This window comes from Prionailurus bengalensis, chromosome X (genome assembly GCF_016509475.1).
Source record: "Prionailurus bengalensis isolate Pbe53 chromosome X, Fcat_Pben_1.1_paternal_pri, whole genome shotgun sequence".
In the NCBI taxonomy this organism is placed as follows: Eukaryota; Metazoa; Chordata; class Mammalia; order Carnivora; family Felidae; genus Prionailurus; species Prionailurus bengalensis.
In genome coordinates this window covers 115,778,774-115,799,883 of record NC_057361.1, presented here as the reverse complement: position 1 = coordinate 115,799,883, position 21,110 = coordinate 115,778,774, and the positions used below count along the sequence as shown (strand labels likewise).

The 21,110-nt window shown below is 44.2% G+C and overlaps 1 protein-coding gene across 1 annotated transcript in view; it reads left to right on the top strand.

Moving 5' to 3' along the window:
* MCF2 (MCF.2 cell line derived transforming sequence) overlaps positions 1–21,110 on the top strand; it is a 75,241-nt gene that overhangs the window by 9,165 nt on the left and 44,966 nt on the right. The window contains exons 2-11 of the mRNA XM_043570027.1: positions 2,296–2,415; positions 3,238–3,354; positions 4,945–5,094; positions 7,330–7,463; positions 8,304–8,418; positions 11,164–11,283; positions 12,983–13,174; positions 14,098–14,289; positions 15,955–16,126; positions 20,808–20,845. Coding sequence (XP_043425962.1) covers positions 2,296–2,415; positions 3,238–3,354; positions 4,945–5,094; positions 7,330–7,463; positions 8,304–8,418; positions 11,164–11,283; positions 12,983–13,174; positions 14,098–14,289; positions 15,955–16,126; positions 20,808–20,845 — 1,350 coding nt within the window. The remainder of the gene's footprint in view (positions 1–2,295; positions 2,416–3,237; positions 3,355–4,944; positions 5,095–7,329; positions 7,464–8,303; positions 8,419–11,163; positions 11,284–12,982; positions 13,175–14,097; positions 14,290–15,954; positions 16,127–20,807; positions 20,846–21,110) is intronic.

Below are 21,110 nucleotides of genomic sequence, written 5' to 3'. Positions count from 1 at the left end.
AGAGAGGGGAAGAAGTCTCTCCTGAAGGGAGAGGGTAGCAGAGGCACGGCCACCTGGGGGAGGTCGGAGTTGGACAGCCAGCCCGATTTGTGTCTGTTTATAATCACTGATTAATTTATTGATTTCATTTTGACCTCTTTTCTTTCACTTATTTGTGAGTCTCCCACTCGGTCCTCTTCCCTTGCTCTGGTTCTCCTGGCCACTTAACTGTTGATGCTTTATCACCGTCTCAAGTTGTATTTACGGATTTTATTTTTAAGTAACCTCTACAGCCAGCGTGGGGCTCAAACTCACAACCCCGACGTCAGGCGTCTCACGCTCCACCGACTAAGCTAGCCAGCCACCCCTCAAACTGAATTTAAAATATCCCCAGTTTCAAATGTGTATTTCCCAAGAGTCTAGGTCTTAAACCTGAGTGAAAGTTCCTCTTTTTGTTAATACCCACCTCCTAGCTCGTCTGTCTGCCTCCACTCTTGTCCAAATCTAGTCCTTTCCTAAAGCTGAAGTGATCCCTCTAAAATGCTGATCGTGTTGCTCCGCTGCCTAAAACCTCTTAGAGCCTCCCCTTGCCTCCACGAAAAAGCCAAGGTCTTTCCTGATCTGGCATCTACCTGTCTTTCTAGCACCATCTCCCGTTGCTACACTCTCGAGCATCATTTTCCTCTAGCCTTCCTGACCGGGACGTCTCGAAGAGATAGGGAAGCGTACAGTGTTTAAGAGCCCCAACTTACGGGGCACCTGGGTGGCTCAGTGGGTTAAGCGTCCGACTTCGGCTCAGGTCATGATCTCGCAGTTGGGGACTTGGAGCCCCATATTGGGCTGTGCCTCTGTCAGTGAGGAGCCCACTTCAGATTCTCTGTCTCCCTCTCTCTTTGCCTCTCTCTCTCTCTCTCTCTCTCTCTCTCAAAAATAAACATTAAAAAAAAAAAGAGCACTGATACAGGCATAGATTAAGACTTCACCAGCCGGGGCAAGTTAAACTCTCTGAGCCTCAGTTTCTTTCTGTCTTTTTTTTTTTTAATGTTTATTTATTTTTGAGAGAGAGAGAGAGCGAGCAAGGGAGGGAAAAAGAGAGACAGAGACAGAGAATCTGAAGCAGGCTCTGTGCTGACAGCACAGAGCCCAATGTGGGGATCGAACTCACCAACCGTGAGATCATGACCTGAGCCAAAGTTGGGACGCTCAACCAACTGAGCCACCCAGGCGCCCCCGCTTGCTTTATTTGTAAAAGACGCCAGCTTAACTACCTCACACGGTTATTATGAAGAGGAACTATGATAATGTTGGCAAAATACTTGGCATAGAGTAAGCATTTGATATATGGTAGTTCATTATTAATGTTGGGCCATACTGTTCTGTCTCTCGCTAATTTTCCATCGTCCCCTCCTTATCTTTTTAAAAAATGTTTATTTATTTTAAGATAGAGCACAAGTGGGTAAGGGGCAGAGAGGGAAGGAGAGAATCCCAAGCAGGCTCTATGCTGTCACCGAACACCCTGATGCGGGGCTCGATCCCGTGAACTGTGAGATCATGACCTGAGCGAAAATCAAGAGTCAGACGCTCAACTGACTGAGCCACCCAGGCGTCCACCCTCCTTGTCTTTCTTTCAGCAACTATTTCTTGACCACCTACATGTCCGTATTCTGGAAACAGGGGAAACATCGGTGCACCAGAATGACATTCTGATCTAAGTAATTCCTTTTCTTAGGCTTCAAACAGACCGTTTTGACCGTCTGTTGCGGATTATTCTACTTCCTTTGTTTCACTTACCAACTTGTGCTATAGAGTTAACGATTGCTAATGGACTGCACCATTAGACTGATTTTCTTGCAAACTGGGTAGGGACTACATCTTATTAATTTGGGGACACCGACTGCTAACAGTGCGCGACAGTCGTTTGCTTAGGTACATGGAATGGACATGTAGAAGAGACTCTGTGAATGTTGCTTGGATGAAAATAAAAATATGATTCCATATCACAGGTTTCTTCCATTGCTTAGTACATGTATATAATGTTTAAGCTCCCTTTGACTTTTGGGGTTATCCTAGGAACCTGCGTTCTAATTCCGTTTCACAGGGAATAAATGCAATTCAAATACAAATGACTAACTTTAAAATGATGTTTCAGGGGCACCTGGGTGGCTCAGTCGGTTAAGCGTCCGACTTTTGTCCCTTCTAGTGGCTTTTATTGCTTTAAAAACGGTTTCCTTTAATTACGTATTTTCTGATACGTGCTCAGTCGAGTGCACGTTTTGACGATTTGTTCTTCCTTTCCTGCGTTTCTCCTTTCCGTAGGTTTCTTTTCCTGGGAACTTGCACTTGGTGTTGGTTCTACGTCCCAGCAGTTTTCTTCAAAGGACTTTCACGGACATTGGATTTCGATTTAGTCAGGAGGATTTCATGCTGAAGTTACCAGTAAGAGTATATTGTTTAAATGTTTTGTCTCTTTAATTCTTGTGAGGACTTTGTACCATGCTGTTGATGCTTTACCCGTGCTCACAAAGCATCTGAAAGAAAAGAAATAGAATTTGGCTTCCCAAACTACAAACTTGAAATCCCCCCAAGTCTTCTGTTTCTATTGTTAAACTACAGGAAGAGTTTCATCGATTTGTAACAAAGCAATCCCTGTTGAATGAGATATATGTCACCTATGTTATTTATGTGTGTGTATATGCACGTGTGCGTGTGTGTATAAAATCAGGACGTTTTATTTTTAGGGAAAAAATGAGCGTGTGTTTTACGTGTTTGAACTCCCATGAACTTAGCATCCTGAGCTAGTTCATAGTACCATGATCTTTTTTTTTAAATATATTTTTATACGTTTATTTAGGGTTAGGGATAGGGTCCTCGTAAATTATGGTACTTTTGTGAAGATCAGCCCCTCCTGATAAGTTATAACTTACTACAGAAAGCCCTTTTCCTCCGTTGTAGGCATAACGCTCTTTCGGAAGGTTGGCCATTAATAATGCAAAATTTTAGATCAAGGAGAACCAGCGATTTGGGTTTCTATGGAGATTAACTTTGCTTTACAGAGAAATGTTTCGTATGTGAAAACTGTTATTACCAAAGAACGTAGTGCAGACGGATGTGGGCGGGGGAGGGTGTACAGGAGAGAACTATTAGAACCATTTGCAAAAGGTAACTTTGTGCTGAGGAAATGCTGAAGTTCATTGTACAGTTGAATGGAGGGATGCCGCGAAGGGCAGTTAACAGTATCTCTCTTGCTTATTTATATAGGTGGTTATGCTGAGCTCAGTTAGTGATTTGCTGACATACATTGATGACAAGCAGTTAACCCCTGAGTTAGGCGGCACCTTGCAGTACTCCAACAGTGAATGGATCATCTTCAGAAATGTATGTTGCCTTTGCTCTTACTGTAGAGCCTGTAGTTCATATTAGCCTTTAAAATCTAGTTTCGGCATTGTTCTCCTCTTTGGGAAAGACAGCTTGCTGCGGCTCCTGTTTTTCAAACACATATAATTCAACATCTTGATTTTCTTCCCTAGGAAATATCTAGAAATGATGAAGAGGCACTGAGGATGGCAATTGAAGGAGAGGCCTAGGGAGTAAGGCGATCGTGCTCTGTCCACTGCCTCCGGTGGCCATGTAGTAACTTGGAGAAACAAAGCGTTTTGGGTTCAGACCTCAGCACTGCTGATTTTTAGCCGTGTAACCTTGTGCACGCTATATAGCCTCTCTGGCTCTCAGTTTTCCCAACTACAAAATGGGAATAATATTACTTTACGTCATAGGGATATTGGGAAGATTAAATGAGATAACAAATGTAAATTGCGTGGCACAGTGCCTAACAGATGACAAGCCCTCAAAACATGCTAAGTAATACGATTCATGTCATCCTAGTGATGCTTCTGAGGCAGTTAGGATCACAGTAGAGTTTCGTTCGGTTCTGGAAATTGGCAAATAGGCAAAGACCCTGTGCCTCGCAGATGTGAGTTTATACTAGAAGAATCTTTGTCCCAGATCCCAGCGATAAGGGAACCCTTCTGAAGGAAATGATTTCTCATTCAATCAGGATCCTGTTTTCCTCATCTTTGTCATTCAGCAGCTCTTTTTGTTCATACGAAAGTGTATCGTCAAAATTAGTGTCTAGCCTTTCATAACCTCTAAAACTGCAAACGAAACAGCAGATCACCTCGAGCTGCATGGTAAGCAGAGGGTTTGTAAGGTCTCTACGGATTGCCCCCCCACCCCCCCGACTTTTCTTTTCCTGAGCAGTTGATTTTGGAAACAATCAACAGAGCAACGCGACTTGACATTGGAGGGCGACCGAACCTTCGCGATCACAATTTCAAGTCTTGTGCCTGAATGAATTGTCGTGGCCAGTCTGTTCCCCCATCACCCTTGTGCATTGCTTTGTTGGAATGCTAATGCTTGCTCATAAGTTATAACAAATGTCCGGTGGCTTTGATGTTCTCTTCCAAAGTAAAGTTAGCATAAAGTGATTTTACATTTGCAGGGTCTAATGGGATAGACCTAAACAAAGTCAGAAAGCGAATGACTCAGTCCACGGCATCTTTAAGAAATTGTTTTCAGGGGCGCCTGGCTGGCTCCGTCAGAGGAGCACGCGACTCTCGAGTCTTGGGGTCGTGAGTTCGAGCCCCATGCTGGGTGTAGAGATTACTAGAAAAAAAGAAAGAAACTTTAAAACAAAGACATTGTTCTCATTGGCGTTCAAGAAATGAGTACAGAAGTTTAGATAAAAGACATTCAAGAAGACTCTTTAACCTCACGTCAGTTTCGTAGAGGCTTAGCTACAAAGGTAGCGTCGATTGCCAAGGGCAATGCCAACTTTCCTTAGCAGAAGAGAGGTCATAGTATATGTGCTTGTTGTCATACCTAGATGAAAGTGAGTACAGTTACTGATCTAGGTATTGATGTGCTGGCAGTTTCCATGGAATTAAAAGGATCACTGGGTCTTTGCAGGCTATAGAAAATTTTGCTCTCACAGTGAAGGAAATGGCTCAGATGTTACAGTCCTTTGGAACTGAACTGGCGGAGACAGAACTGCCAGATGATATTCCTTCAATAGAAGAAATCCTTGCGCTTCGTGCCGAGAGGTATCACATGTTAAAGGTATGTCTGAAAGCGTCAACAAACAACCATGACCCATGGCCTTTCTTTTACGGCGCACGTGCATTTCACACTGATTGGTGGGTGGGGGACCCACAAGGGGAAAATGGCCCGGATCTGTTGAACGTAAGTGGCCCCCTTGTAACTGGTGCACTCTCTTGAGAAGTTCTTTATTTGTTAATGGAAGAGTCCATGCTGCCCCAGAATAAGAAGTCTACAGTCCTCTTTGTTATCACGGATTCTTTATCTTTTCAAAAGACCCGCTCATTTGGAAAGCTGGAGAATCAGAAGGCAGATGGGTGTTCTAGTTTTACGCCCACCCCAGGTGTGACGTGAAGTGGAGAAGGAGAACCAGATGAGGAGTCAGGGGGCCTGCGACCAAGGCAAACATTGTTAAATTGATCACAAGCTTTCTTTTGCACAGAGTACTAGTTTTGTTTGTTTTTTTTTTTCCTTTTTTTAAAGTAGGTTCCACGCCCAGCACGGGGCTTGAGCTCACGACCCTGAGACCAGGCGTCACGCGCTCCGACTGAGCCAGCCAGGCATCCCCAGAGTACTAGCTTTTGTTGTTTTCTACCGTAGACCTTAGATGGCAAGTTGACTTTGCCCTCCTACCCAGTTGTCTGGAGTGTTGGGTTGTAAAAGATTCTGAGTCACAGTTCAGACAATCACCAAGTACTATGAGATGCACGTTCTCCCGAAAGTTGAAGAATGATCTCAAGAAGCACCAGGCTCTATCACTCATGTCCTTCTGGGGCGGGGGGAGGCGGCGCTCGGAGGCGGCGCTCGGATACGAGCTCTGAGTAGAGACGACACCTGTATTTTAGTTTGAACTGCTTTTTGAGGGGACATTTGTAGATGAAGAGGAGAGAGACTGAACTCGTGAATCATAATCTCAAAGTAAAACTGTTCAAGGAGAGAAAGCTCTGACCCTCATAAGCTGTGTGATCGGGCAGTTTGCCTCTTCTCTCTGAGTTATGGTTGCCCTACATGCACAGCGAGGTTGATGCTGATATGTGTGTACCTTGTAGGGTTGTTATGAGGATGAAATGGAGGAAGTGATATATGTACAACCACGTTTGGCACATAGCCGCTATTTCATAAATATTAGCTCTTTAAAAAAAATTTTTTTTTAACGTTTATTTGTTTTTGAGACAGGGAGAGACAGAGCACGAACAGGGGAGGGTCAGAGAGAGAGGGAGACACAGAATCTGCAACAGGCTCCAGGCTCTGAGCTGTCATCACAGAGCCCGATGCGGGGCTCGAACTCACGGACCACGAGATCATGACCTGAACCGAAGTCGGACGCCTAACCGACTGAGCCACCCAGGCGCCCCAATATTAGCTCTTTTTTTAAAAAAAAAATTAATGTTTTATTTTATATTTGGGAGAGAGACAGACAGAGACAGAACATGAACAGGGGAGGGGCAGAGAGACGGGGACAGAATCTGAAGCGGGCCCCAGGCTCTTAGCTGTCAGCACAGAGCCCGACGCGGGGCTCGAACTTATGGGCAGTGAGATCATGGCCTGAGCCGAAGTCGGACGCTTCACTGACGGAGCCACCCAGGCGCCCGGGAAATATTAGTTCTCAGTGATTATGTTCTTATTTATATTGGTCGTGGCTTAGAACCTGTTCCCGGACAAATACAGGGACACCCACATTTTTGCCTAACAGTTCAGAGGACCCTTGGATTTCCTGAAGGGAGTCATAGCTCACTCTTAGATGCCCGAAGAATCTACCCACCAAGGTTAAGACCTTCTGAATAGAAAGCAGCGTATGCTCTGTGAGGAATTAATGAACCCAAATGTGACGTAACATAATATGGCAGGCGGCGGTTGATGACAATCTCCCTATCCCTGAATGTGCATTAAATATTATGTTAACTGCATGCTTTCCAATGTGGTAGACTTCATGACGCTACGACTGCTTTATTAGAGCACGTTACAAATATTAGTAGAGTAGAATGAGTTAGAACTTTCTACCAGTAAGAGAAGGAGACTGCATCTGGACCACAAGGGACTGCTGCCTATAAAGATCTTATAAAAATAGCGATCGCAACACCCGTCTCAGTAGGCAGAGGCTTCTTGGAAATCCTCACGGGTTTTGGATTCAGTAGAGGCCGTTCTAGAACTGCCGTTTCTCTTCTGTAGCGTGCTCTAGGTGTATGCTTCCTTGTCGTGAAGTCATGCGGGATGGGTTGCTAGCAGGCTAATTCATCCCACCGTGCCTTTTTCCAGAATGATATTACAGCTGTAACCAAAGAAGGAAGAATCCTCCTCACAAGTCTGGAAGTGCCTAGCATTGAAGATGTCGCCAGTTCAAGACTTGAACATCAGCCACAAGTCAATGGTGACTGGCAAACCGTTAATAAGTGAGTACTCTCCTTTTGGTTTGGAATGACTTATCTTACACTTTTCAACGGGAATTCTAATTTTGCTTCAGTCTCTTAAGTGTGCAAGTATTTCTGGACCTTTGGGAATCTGAGAACAACTTCCCTCGTCTCACAGACATCAGTTTGCTTGTAGGAGAGGTTCTGTGGACATTGATGGGCTCTTCGTGGACCAAGTGTCATGGTCTCTGACTTTGCTTATAATTCTTTTTTTTTAATGTTTAGTTTTGAGAGAGAGAGAGAGAGAGAGCGAGCGCACGTGTGCAGGCACACGTGAGTGGGGGAAGGGCAGAGAGAGACGGGGACATAGGATGCAAAGTGGGGTCTGTGGTGACAGCAGACAGCCTGATGTGGGGCTCGAACTCACAAACCCTGAGATCACGACCTGAGCTGAAGTCAGACACTTAACTGACTGAGCCACCCAGGTGCCCTGACTTTCCTTATAATTCTTTTTTAAAAAAAATTTTTTTTTATTATTTATTTTTGAGAGAGAGTGAGAGAGAGAGAGAGAGAGAGCGCGTGCAAGCAGGGAAGGGGCAGAGACACACACACACACACACACACACACACACAGACACACACACACGCACACACGCAGAATCCGAAGCAGGCTCCAGACTCTGAACTGTCAGCACAGAGCCAGGCATGGGGCTCGAACTCACGAACCGCGAGATCGTGACCTGAGCCGAAGTCGGACGCTCAACCGACTGAGCCACCCAGGGGCCCCTCCTTATAATTCTTAATGTCCAGGCCAGATTTATGTACTTCCCTACAGAACAAATCGCTGGTGTGAAGGAATTCTAACGACTTTTCTTTGTTAAGATTGCTGACTCAAGTACGTGATATGGAAATAGCTTTTGATGGATTTTGGGAAAAACACCAACTAAAAATGGAGCAGTATCTGCAACTATGGAAGTTTGAGCAGGATTTTCAAGAGGTCAGTTAAAACATTCCTTTATACGGGGTTTTTCGTTATTGCCAGCGACTCTCACTTGCTCCTTGATCATGAGAAGTACAGTCTCGCGAGATGCCCACTGACACCCAGAGCAAGATGGAAAGGGAGCAAATGTGAGCGAACCCTGCCAAGATGTCTTTCTGGCTTACTAATCTCCTAGGATAAAGCACTGAACTTGTAAGGAGGACTCAGTTGCTGTCCACCCTGATGTTTATCTTTGAAACTCATTTTACATACAAAATGCTTTCAGGCTATGGACTAGGTTTCCAAGGAAATAATACCCACTTCCTTCTTGTGGTTGTTGCTGTTTTAATACCAGATACTTATACTGACCGTATTTAATACGACCTAACAAAAACATTTTTCTTTTTTTTTAATGTTTATTTATTTTTGAGAGAGAGAGAGAGAGAGAGAAAATGAATGGGTGGGGGAGGGGCAGAGAGAAAGGGAGAGGGCTCTCAGAGCCCGACGTGGGGCTCGAACCCACGAACCGTGAGATCATGACCTGAGCCGAAGTCAGATGCTTAACCGACTCTTCCACCCAGGCACCCCAAAACATTTTTTTTCTGATCCAGTAATTTATTTCTATGAAAAGCCTGATGGGTGAACTGAAATCGTGTTCAATTATGCATTATTTGAAAGGCTAAAAGTACATTCTAGTTGGATGCTTCTGGAAAATACATCACACTTGGTCAAGCGACATAGTCTCTTTCATAGTACTTTTCCAGGAGATCCGAAGAAAACTCACCTCTTTTCTCTCTCACATGTGGCTGGCTTCTACCCATGACTTTCTTACTTACTTGGTATTTCATCTGTGTGAGCAGAATTGGGTTTGGGTGCCACATTCTGGACACAGGGCTCGGGATTGCCAGACCTTTCCCTCCTGTGACTCAAACAGATTTTGGAATGCCATGCTCTCTGTGAAATCTTCCTTAAAGAAAGAATAGGCCAAGTTGCTCTTGGTCTTTCCAGATCTTTCCCTCCTCCCCAACCGAATCCATGTAAGAATAACACTCTTCCTGAATGTGCCCCATCGTCCCTCCACTCCGGTGTTAGTTTGCATCCATACTACGTTCTTGACCTGGAGTTACATTCTGTTTCTTCAAATCCGTGTTGCCTCTAATCGGTATTGTTCTTTTCCTTGGATCGTAACCTCACTGACGTGATCTGTATCTCATGGTGATTTGTCGATAGGTTCTGTGTATTTAGGAACTTCACTTAAAAAAGGTCTTATTCGTAAATTCAGATGTACAGAAAAATTTGAATATTCTCAAACTTGAGATATTTTTGAATCTACAGGATAGGAATATTCTCTTGCATAATCACAGGACAGTTATCGAATTTAGGACATTTAACAATAATGCATTCCTTTTATAATCACCTACCATTGGTATTCCAGTTTTATCAATTGGCTCAATAGTGCCATTTATGTCATCCCCCCCCCCCCCCCAGTACAGGAGTCAGTCTTAGAGGGTTGGGTGTTGGATAAGTTGTCCTGTCTAGTCACCTTTAATCTAGAACAAACATTTCCATAGCCTTTCTTTGTCTCTTATGACACTGACATTTCGGAAGAACACAGTGCTTTTTAATATAAAATGTTCCTCATTTTCCATTTGGCTGACATTCTCTCTCTCTTTTTTTTGAAGTTTATTTATTTATTGAGAGAGGGGGGCTGTGTGTAGGAGCAGAGAGAGAGCTAGAGAATCCCAGGCAGGCTGCTCACTCACAGCACAGAAGCCCGACATGGGGCTCGATCCCACGAACTGTGAGATCGTGACCTGAGCTGAAGTCGGACGCTTAACCCACTGAGCCACCCAGGCACCCCTGTCTGACGTTTTTCTTATGATTAGATTAACCATTGTATGACCAGCAGGAATACTCTATGAGCGATGTGTTCTGCCGAGGGTATTGTTCTTGGCCCTTCCCGATCTTTCGCTCCTCCCCAACCGAGGGAGTTAATGAAGTCCACCTGCCTCTCATCGTTGATGTGCATTTCGATTACCCAGTCAGGCTTCCGTGGAGTTTCTCCACTATGACTTTCCCCCACTTGTAACTTGTAAGTTAGGAAGGAACTTGTAAGTTGTAGTAGGAAACGTGTGGGGAGAAAATTTAAGGTCACGCAAATATCTTCCTGCTCATCAGAAGTTCTTCATGGTTTGTGATTCTTTACTGTTCTTAACTATTTTGGTGTTTCTGACTGGCTACTGTGCCCTTGTGACACATCCAGACTTTTTTCGGGTTATCACTTCTTTACTTTCTGGCATAAAGAGATGTTCCAAGCCCATCTTGTACCTCCTCTGCTTTAGCTGTGGAACCAGCCATTTTCCTGAGGAGCCTTGGTTTCTTTTTCTGAGATATGATAGGGAAGACCAAGATCTGGGTTCCAAGTATGCTGCTAATTAGTACTGGGGGAACCTTCTTTCCTGGGACCACTTGCCATAGCGCTGGGGAGTATATATGCAAGTATGTATACATACACGGACTTCCATACGTGCCCACATATACATGCCAACACATGTACATAGAGATATTTACAGATCATGAGTATACACTGATATCTAGTAGGTTGGGTGTTAATAGATTATATCGATTCCTGGGAATAAAATGACAGAAGTGTTTGTCACATGTGCGATTTTTCTTATTTAAGAGCACTGCCTACAAAAATGATCAAAGGAAAAATGCTTAATAATTTGTATGCTTAAAGCCTTGGTTTTTTCCTATTTGCAGCTCGTGAGTGAAGTCGAACTTCTGTTAAACCAACAAGCAGAGCTGGCAGACGTCACCGGGAACCTAGGTCAAGTAAAACAAAAAATTAAAAAGTTGGAAAACTTAGATGAAAATTCTCAGGTAAGAGGACATCTCAGACGGTCACTATTGTAATAGTTCATTGTGATGCTTTTCAGGAGCATGAACCCTCCCGGTTCACTTTTCCTGGTAACAGTCTACGTAATGGGTTTAATAACACTGGTCTGTATTCTTTTCCAATCGACGTGGGCCAGAGGTGACCCTGCCGATGCGTCATGTAGTTGCAACGGGCAGTCTCTGAGGTCACCGTGTGAGCGGTTTCAGGCCCACCGATAGGAACAGAAGCTTAAAGCATTCTGAAGAAGCCAGCAAAATGGCTCTCAGGAATGCTACTTGGAAACAATAGAAATGTACAAGAGCATAATTTCTTAAATACCCATCATGTGGTATCTGCAGTTGAACCAAATATGGATTCAGACAGATAAATCTGCTTCGTCTTACTAGCTGCATGACCCTGGGCAAAGTGATTAAATGTTCTAAGCCTCAACGTCTTCATCTATAAATTGGGGCTAAAGTGGCCTACTTTGCGGAATGATTAGGGGAGGACTGTTTTCAATGTTGTAGATAAAACACTTAGCACAATACCCGGAAAGTGTGGTTGTATAATAAGTACTCAAAACGATGATCACTTTGCTGGTCTTAAAGCTTGGACTCATGGCTTTAACAGTTAACAAACTAGCTTTGCTCTTCTGTCTTGTATGAGAGAGCAAGGCCACTGGTTTTTGTTTTTTGTTTTTTGTTTTTTAGGTTTTTTTTTAATGTTTATTTATTTTTGAGAGAGAGAGAGAACACAAGTTGGGGAGGGGGAGAGAGAGAGAGGGAGACACAGAATCCGAAGCAGGCTCCAGGCTCTGAACTGCCAGCGCAGAGCCCCACGCGGGGCTCGAACCCATGAACTGCGAGAGCATGACCTGAGCCCAAACCGAGAGCCGGACAGTTAACCAACTGAGCCGCCTGGGCGCCCCCGCCCCCATCTTAACCCTTTTTAAGTACATGGTTCGGTAGCGTTAACTATAGTCACATTGTGGTGCAACAGATTGCCAGAACTTTTTTTATCTTGCAAAACGGAAGCCGTACCCATTAAAAAAATAAGTCCCTGTTATAATCCTGTGTCTCCCCCCGGCTAGGTAGGCCAGTCGCTTCATCGTTCCGGGCTTCAGTTCTCCTTAGTTTACCTCGCCAAATATTTCCTGACCTCCTGCTCTTTCAGTTGCTAGGTCGGGAGCAAGTGGGGGACCAGGGTGCGGGGGGGCGGGATGCCAGTCGTTGGTAGAGTGGAGGCAAGGCTGCCAAGATCCCTTTGGACTTGAGAGGCCCGTGGTGTTCACTTCAGGATGTCCAGGAGGCGGGCAGGTGCTGACTCTAACGAGATTTCCAGAGCTGAGATGGCACGAAATCCGTCCGCTTTCGTTTGGCTGGTGTGTCCCTCATCTGATATATGCAGTGCTGTTCTAAATCTGTACGTACCGGGAGAAGCAAATCTCGTCCACACTCTGAGCAGGCTGGTTCATTTTCTGTTTCTGTTACCAGAAACACGTGGGCTTCTGATGACGTCACTGCCGTAGCTAGTTACTTGTAACCCCGAGCTTTCTGACAGCCTGCAGAAGTATGACATCCAATCATGTTTTTGGCACTCCGTCCGCCCTGCTTAAGCCAATTTGCTTCTCCGTCGCTTTCTTTTTGCCCCCTCCTCTATCTGAACAGCGATCATGTGCTTCTTTTACTTCTTTCTTAAAATTAGGATCTGTTAGTGAAGGCCCGCTTTGTGATACTACACGGACACAGACTTGCTTCAAATCACCATTATGCACTTGATTTGATCTGCCAGAGGTGCAATGAACTCCGTTACCTGTCCGATATTTTGGTTAACGAGATTAAAGCCAAACGGGTACAGCTCAGCAGGATCTTCAAAATGCATAAACTCCTGCAGCAGGTAGTGTCGTGAGACCTGATACATTTCTTCATGAGAAGACCGTTTGTTTTTGCTTTTGCGTTCTAGGGTGAGGGTCTGGTATAGCCTCGGAGTTGAATGTGCAAGGGGTGGAAGGATTGAATTTGATGATGGTTGCTTAATCCACGTACCTTTGCAGTATTCCTGGCAGGTCTAGTATCGTACGCATTGCGGGTTCTGGTGTGAACATTGCGATCACGGTCGCGATGGCTTCCTTTCTATTTTGGGTACATCTCTGCATCCTCTCCTCTGGTGATAATTTGCAGTCGGAACACTTTTCACAGCCCTAGCGGCATTTTGCTAACGCCAGAAACTCCTCCCTGGCTTGTGGGTCTGACCCCTTTCAGAAAGAGGCAGCGAAAGGAAGATCTGGCCTCGGAAGCGGAATGTAAACGAGGGATATCATTTACAGACATCGCATCTGAGCATGGACAGTTTAACCTGTCCCCCCTCCTTGTTTGGCAAGGAAACTTTCATCCTTGTCCTTGGCGGGTCACTACACATTTATAGGACACTATGTATTTTGCGAGGTGTTTCATATTTCACTTACTGATTTGGGGAAAATAGCACGCAGCTGACGTGTTAGCGCTGAGACAATGGTCAGACTCTGGCTGCAGAATGAAGTCCTTGTTGTGAAAGAAAATACCGTGCTTCTCAGCCTTGGCTATGCGTGCATCAGAAATACCTGTGGAGCTCTGCGGAGCTATGAACGCCTGGCTTAGGGCCCAGAGCTACTGAATCAGAATTTCTGGGGGCTGCACCCAGGTATCTTTATTTTTTAACAGCTAGCTCTGGAAGCAACTCTGATTCACAGAGGCTGCTAAACACTCCTAAAAGGCGAACATATTTCTGTTTATTCATTCACGGTTTTGTGTGTGTGCGTGCGTGTGTGATTTGCTCACCAGGCTCGTCAGTGCTGTGATGAAGGAGAATGCCTTCTAGCTAACCAAGAAGTAGAGAGGTTTCAGTCTAAAGAAGATGCTCAGAAAGCCCTCCAAGACATTGAAAATTTTCTTGAAATGGCTCTGCCCTTTATCAATTACGATCCTGATACCCTACAGTATGAATTTGATGTAATTTTATCACCCGAGCTTAAGGTAGGAGGCTGTTGTGATTTTTTTCCCCCCAAATAAACGCATTTTTTAAAAACTATGATTGCAGTCAAGTTCACAGCTCACTTTATTCAAATTGTAGTTACACGGCTCTCTGAAGGAGGAGGGGTGATATTTAGTCCCACGGGTAAGCATCAAAGAATCCAAAGGCTCGGGGAGCCTGGCTGGCTCGGTCAGAAGAGCATGTGACTCTTGATCTTGGGGTCACGAGTTTGAGCCCCATGTTGGGCGCAGAGATTACTTTAAATAAATAAACAAACAAACTTAAAGAAAAAAGGAAAGAATCCAAAGGTTTATGCTTGGCTGTGTAATGAGGAATGAGGAGCTCTCACGTGCCATTGTTTTGTGCATCCTTGGAGACGGGGCCAATGCTGTCCTAGGAGAGCACTGGGTCCGTGTCGAGAGCATTCTACGGCAAACGTCTTGTCTTTCTGCTGCCGTGACCACCACCAGCTTCTTGGGGAGGGGGTGCCAACAGATGTTGGTATTAATGAGGCAGAGACCTGTGGATTAGCTCGGTGCCCCCCTGTTGGAGATGTCGTGAAGCCCTCTCACCACACTGTCGCTCAGAGCTTTTGTGATGCTATTTGTGGCCAGACGGTATAGTCGACCCCCCCCTTTTTTTTTTTATCTTTTTTTAATTAAAAGACAATTTTTTTAACTTCTTAAAGCTTAACTATTTACTTTTGAGAGATAGCAAGTGAGCACGAGCAGGAGAGGGGCAGAGAAAGAGGGAGAGAAATCCCAAGCAGGCTCCGTGCCGTCAGCGCAGAGCCCAGCGTAGGACTCGATCTCACGAGCTGTGAGATCACGACCTGAGCTGAGATCAAGAGTCGGACGCCTAACTGAGCCACCCCGGTGCCCCTGCGTAGTTGACTCTTAATTGGAACACTATCTAAAACCGTGCTTAGCTGCACATCTTAGGGGATGCCCCAGAAAATCAGAAACGTGCCTATAGCAATAACCGAGTGATTTCTCTGGAAGCCACCAAGCGAAACTAACTGCCTCAGATCATCGAGGAGAGTCAAGGAGGAGCTTTTTACAACACAGAGAGCTATAGAATGTCCCGCGGGCTACAACATAACAAACTTCTAGGACAGTGCTTACCTTGGTGGCTTTGTTGTGCTTAAACATGCCTTCTTTTCCAGCCGTTGCTTTGTTCCAGCCGTGAAGGGTAAAGCACTTTATACAGTGACCGATTTCATGACTGCTTGATAAATTTCTTTGTTTTATTATACTCTTTTTTTTAAATAATTTTTTAAAGTTTGTTTACTTATTTTGAGAGAGAGAGCGGGGGAGGGGCAGAGAGAGAAACAGAGAGAGAGAATCCCAAGCAGGCTCCGTGCTGCCAACTCGAACTCACGAACCATGAGATCAGGACCTGAGCTGAGATCAAGAGTCGGGTGTTTAACCGACTGAGCCACCCAGGAGCCCCAGTAAATTGCTTTTTCAAGTTGTTTTGGTTGAGAGCTTTGGGTTTTATAACCATGTGAAGACATTGCATTCATCTGTTTTCTGTTACTTTCCTCATTTTTTCTAGTTACATTTTAAACTCTAAATTAATTTTTTGACTGAGTCTGAGAAATGTAATAAGATTTGTAATGAGCCCAGTTCAGAAAACACTTCATAGAATTCTTACGCGACCTGTAGGTGCAAATGCAGACAGTGCAACTCAAGCTTGAAAACATTCGGAGTATATTTGAGAACCAACAAGCTGGGTTCAGGAACCTGACGGACAAGCGTGTGAAGCCAATCCAGTTTGTGGTACCTGCTTCTGACAGTTTGATCAGATCCGGAGTATCCTTTTTGTCACCGAAACATGGTAAAGTATCTTGCATTCACTTCTTTTAATCTCTTCCTTTCCTGCTGTCGTTTGTTACTCTTGATGTAAACACTGAGTTCGTTCTTCAATCCTGATAGATGGAGATTTTATGTAAGCATCTTTGGTCACGTTTAAACTCTGTTGCACAGGGCAGGAGTCACGGCTGAGAGGATCATACGACAGTAAAGCATAGGAATACAGCGTAGTAAGGACTGATGAAAATGTGGACTGAATAGTCCAACCTTGCAATGAGCATGAACGTTTTACCAGCATCAAACTCACCCCTTTCTTTTTTTCCAACGTTTATTTATTTTGGGGACAGAGAGAGACAGAGCATGAACGGGGGAGGGGCAGAGAGAGAGGGAGACACAGAATCGGAAACAGGCTCCAGGCTCCGAGCCGTCAGCCCAGAGCCCGACGCGGGGCTCGAACTCACGGACCGCGAGATCGTGACCTGAGCCAAAGTCGGACGCTTCACCGACTGCGCCACCCAGGCGCCCCAAACTCACCCCTTTCTTGAGCAGGTGGAGGAAAGGATATGGATCTGGTCTACACACGCAAGCGTGTGCACGCGCTCACACATATTTACTACTTAAATGGATAAACTATTACTTGGTTCTTATTCGCTTCTAGTAAGTGAATGGCTCAGATTACAGAATGGATTGCCTTTTCTAAGTAAGTGCAGATAAATAGAATGATTCTGCTAGAAACGAACTGTTAGAGTCCGTTCTCTTGTTTTAATATTTGTAGACGAGTTTTAACCATGTAATACCCATTTCCCTTCCGCATTCTGTGGGATAAAATAATTATCGTGACGGTGGTGTTGAACTAATCTGGACGTGAGATGATTCGATTGCCCAAAGCTGCCCTTGCGCGACCTCTGGGGAGAATAATTTGGCCTTTGGGGCCCTAAGTTAGTTGAATGGGTGAACATGGGACTAAATTCGGTCTGTCTAATCTGAGAGGATCACAGATTTCATTAATATATGTACGAAATGCTTTGAAATGCAGAGAAAGCTTGAAGGAGTATAAAAACCCAGGGCAGTCCCAGCATGGATCATCTGAGAAAGAGGTGATGTAGGCATGTAACTAAGCTAAGATGATGAAAGCTATGTAGCTCATGGTTATTAAATATAAAAATATACTCACACATGAATAATGTCGACTAAGAAGATACTGGGCAAAAAAAAACAGAACAAAACCAAAAAACCAAAAAAAAAAAAAAAAACCCAAAAACCAATAAGGGCATAAGCATCTACCGCTAGGAGAATAAAAATAGAATACGTTGATATTCCTTAGCAGAAGACAGACCTCAGTTAGACTTCGGGCTCTGTTTCCTGGCTGTGTGACCTCGGGCTGTTCGCTGCACGTTCTTCAGCCTCAGTTTCCTTGTATGTAAAACAGGAACAATAACGCCTGCTGCCTTCAAAGGGTTGCAACGAGACAATCTCTTCCATTCTGTTTTATTTATTTTTTCTTTCTGATAGTCTCATTTGATGCCATTACACTTTTTTTTTTTTTTTTTTTTTTTGTCCTGCAGTGGGCGTTGGATACTCTTTCTTTCAAGCATGTAAACTTTTTTCAAAAGGTACTCATCTTTATTACTTCGGTCCATTTTCTGAGTTTGTGCACACGTGAAAAACCAGTTTGACGTCTAAAGCCAGCAGCAATTTATTCTTGAATGTTGCCGGCAATTAACTTTCTCCCGTTTTTCATAACACGCATCCGTTATTCTCTTAGCGTTCAACTTACCTGGGGAAACGACTGTATGAAAAGTAGATGATGCCTCTAAACTCCCATTTCATCGAATGACCGCTCGTAAAAAGAAACCAGGGAAACCAATCGGCGATGTTAAATCAAGGTTTCTTTCATTTTAGCGACTCGGGTGTCATCCGCAGTACAGCTATCTGTTGGGAGCAGCTTAGATCGGCTTCAACTTAAGACTGCCTCATGTATTTATGAGGAAGAAGGCAGCTTACCGAATAAATGATATGGATGGATAAGTGATTTTACCCATTATTTATCATGGTTTCGAAATGAAATCAAAGCATTATTTACGTTGCAGGCATTGCTACGCCAAACATACAAGATTTGGTCCAATCAAGTTGTGTTCGTTTTTCATACAGTGCGTCAAACTGGTTTTTTTGGGGGGGGGTTTGATTTTGTTTATTTTTATTAATTTGCGTCAGACAGGATCCCATACCTAGCGCAGTGCTGGCACCTAGCAGGATGCGATAAGTGTTTGTTGAATTAACGATTTACTACAAAGGGTATAAGTTAGCGAAGAACATTGTGAGGGGTGACATGTGGTTTGAGCTGCAAAACCTGTAGCTCTAGTCTACACGCTTCGGACGTGGCATTTACAATTCGCCTCCTTGAATTTCCTATAGGCAAGTCAGATTCCACATGCAAACCTTCTTCCCAACCCCACTGTTAGCCCTCACTGCCGCGTCCTTAATCCCAGCTAACATCTGTTGCCTTGACAACCGCAGCTGTCTCCCTGCCTCCCCAGATGCCCCTACCTGTCTTGCCTGTTGGATTTTACAATACTCTTCTCTCTCTGGGATGCTAGTCCCTTCCCTCTCCCTTTCCCCTTTGCTAGCTCCTCTTCTTCCAGCCGATTTCCTGTCTCTAGTCCATTCTCTTCAGGTAAGCTTTTCTTTCCTGCCTCTCTTCCCCCCCCCCACCCCCCCTGCCCCACGCCCAGTTCGCTTAGGTATTCATGCTGTGGGCTAACAACCCCCCACTTTGGGTCTTCACGGCTTTTGTGTAATTGCCTCTTTTCGGTCTCTCTTGTCAGCCTGTAAACTCTGTAAGGACAGGGACGGTGCTCAGTTCACGTTTGCATCCCCAGCACCAAACACAGAACCTAGCACGTACCCTAGGTGCTCCATAATTTTAGGGATACAGTAAAACCTCGGATCGCGAGTGACTTAGTCCGCGAGTGTTCTGCCGGACGAGCAAACATTTCCCGTAAATTTTGCCTTCGTGCACGAGCGATGTCCTCCGTTACGAGGAGTACGTGACGCCGACCGCGGCGTGACAGCTGAGCCAGTGGTTCTTAACATTCGCTCTGATAGATGAATGCTTTGGGTGACAAGCATGTTTCTGGAACGAATCATGCTCGCGAGCCAAGGTATTACCGTACGTTTACGTTGTTGCGAGAATGAACTTGTCTACGTTGCTTTTCAGGAAAAAAAGGATGCATTCCTCATGAGTTTTGTGTATATTCGTTTTTCATCTCTTAGTGCAGTTGCAAGGAATCAATTAGTAAAGCTAATTAGAGAGGCTCCCTAAGTTACCTTTATAAATAAGTTCGGATCTCTGTGGATCAGGTGTCTTTTAAATGGTAGACATCAGTGTTCATGGAGAAATTGATTTCATGTGGTAAGTGCCACTACGTCTAACTTATATATTGATATAGCTGATGCTATGAATGTAAAACTTGTATATAAAAAATACATATTTAAAAAATTTTTTTTTATTTGAGTATAGTTGACACACAATGCTACTTTAGTTTCAGGCATACAGCACAGTCATTCTACATCTGTATATATTTTAAGTAGGCTCCCTGCTCAACATGGGGCTTGAACACACAACCATGAGATCACAAGTCACATGCTCTACTAGCTGAGCCAGCCAGGCGCCCCTAAAATATATTTTTAAATAATGAAAGCGAAGTATAAAATTTGGAGAACAAAACAGCACGGCCTTTCCCCGAGGTTGCCTTGCAGTGGTTTCTGCCGAGGAGGAAAGGACAAAAAGTATATTCCATAGAGAGAAGAGATCCATGAAGCCTGTGTGGGTGGCAGCCTTTTTAGCTGCAAATAACAACCTAGTCTTGCACTTGGACCATGCCCTGGGCTTTGTAGGGACGTTTGGACTCCTTGCTTAATAATATAGGGGCTTACCCATCATAAACAGAACAGAAAGAAAAGGAGGGGGGAGCCTGGCTGGCTCAGTCGGAAGAGCATACGACCCTTGATCTCTGCTCATAAGTTTGAGCCCCACGGTGGGTGTAGAGATTACTAAAAACGAAGAAATGAACTTAAAAAAAAATACAGATGACTTTCCTTTCAACGTGTTTAAAAAGAGGACAGAGGAGAGATTAAACAGGAAGAGCAGAAAGATTAAAGCTCGGATTTTGACAAAGTTGTGTTGTTTTAGCATCTTACCGTGCTTCAGAATTGTTGTTTTATGTAGCTGTTAGAAACATATATTCTGACCGCGGACTATGCACATTTGAATACCACCTCTGCTTCCTGGACAAGACACTAACCATACTTATCTACAAAGTGGGGATAGAAATCGTCCCTTTCGGGTAGGGTCGATTGGAGGATTAAAGAACAAAATGGCCGTGTAGGGCTTAGAACAGTACCTGGCATGCAGTAAGTGCCAAATAAATGTCACTAACTCTTCGTGGTCACTTGGCAATCAGGGGAATGCTTGATGAGTCAGAGAATGGGTGAACACATAGCAAGATGATGCTGAAGAAGAAGTCGAAATCCTACAGATAAATCTGACCAGTCAACTGTTTCGTGTAGCGTGATTTAAAAGTACTCGTATAAATAAGTTGGAATAGTCCCATGTCTCTAATTGCTGAATAAACATTCGTGTATTTTAATTAAAAGTGTTGATTTTCATTCTGGTCTGAAATTCTTCTTTCATATTTTTCTACCAGGGAAGAAGAGTTGGAGACAAAATCAGAGCAACTTAAAAGTAAATATCATTAATTAATTCACCATTGGCTTTATTGCTGTAGTTGCAGAATCGGTGTGGAGGCTCAAACCATATTTTTAATCCACTAAACCAATATTGTGTGCTCAAAAGCCTCTTTAATCTAAAAGAAAAAGCTGCTACTGATGCATTGTGTCTAATTGCGGTACTGACATATCCCCAGATGTATGAGCGGTTTCTTAAGTCTTGGCTCAAGTTCAGAACTAGTTTCTGTAAAGCATCTATAAGTCCCAGCTTTTCTTTCCCG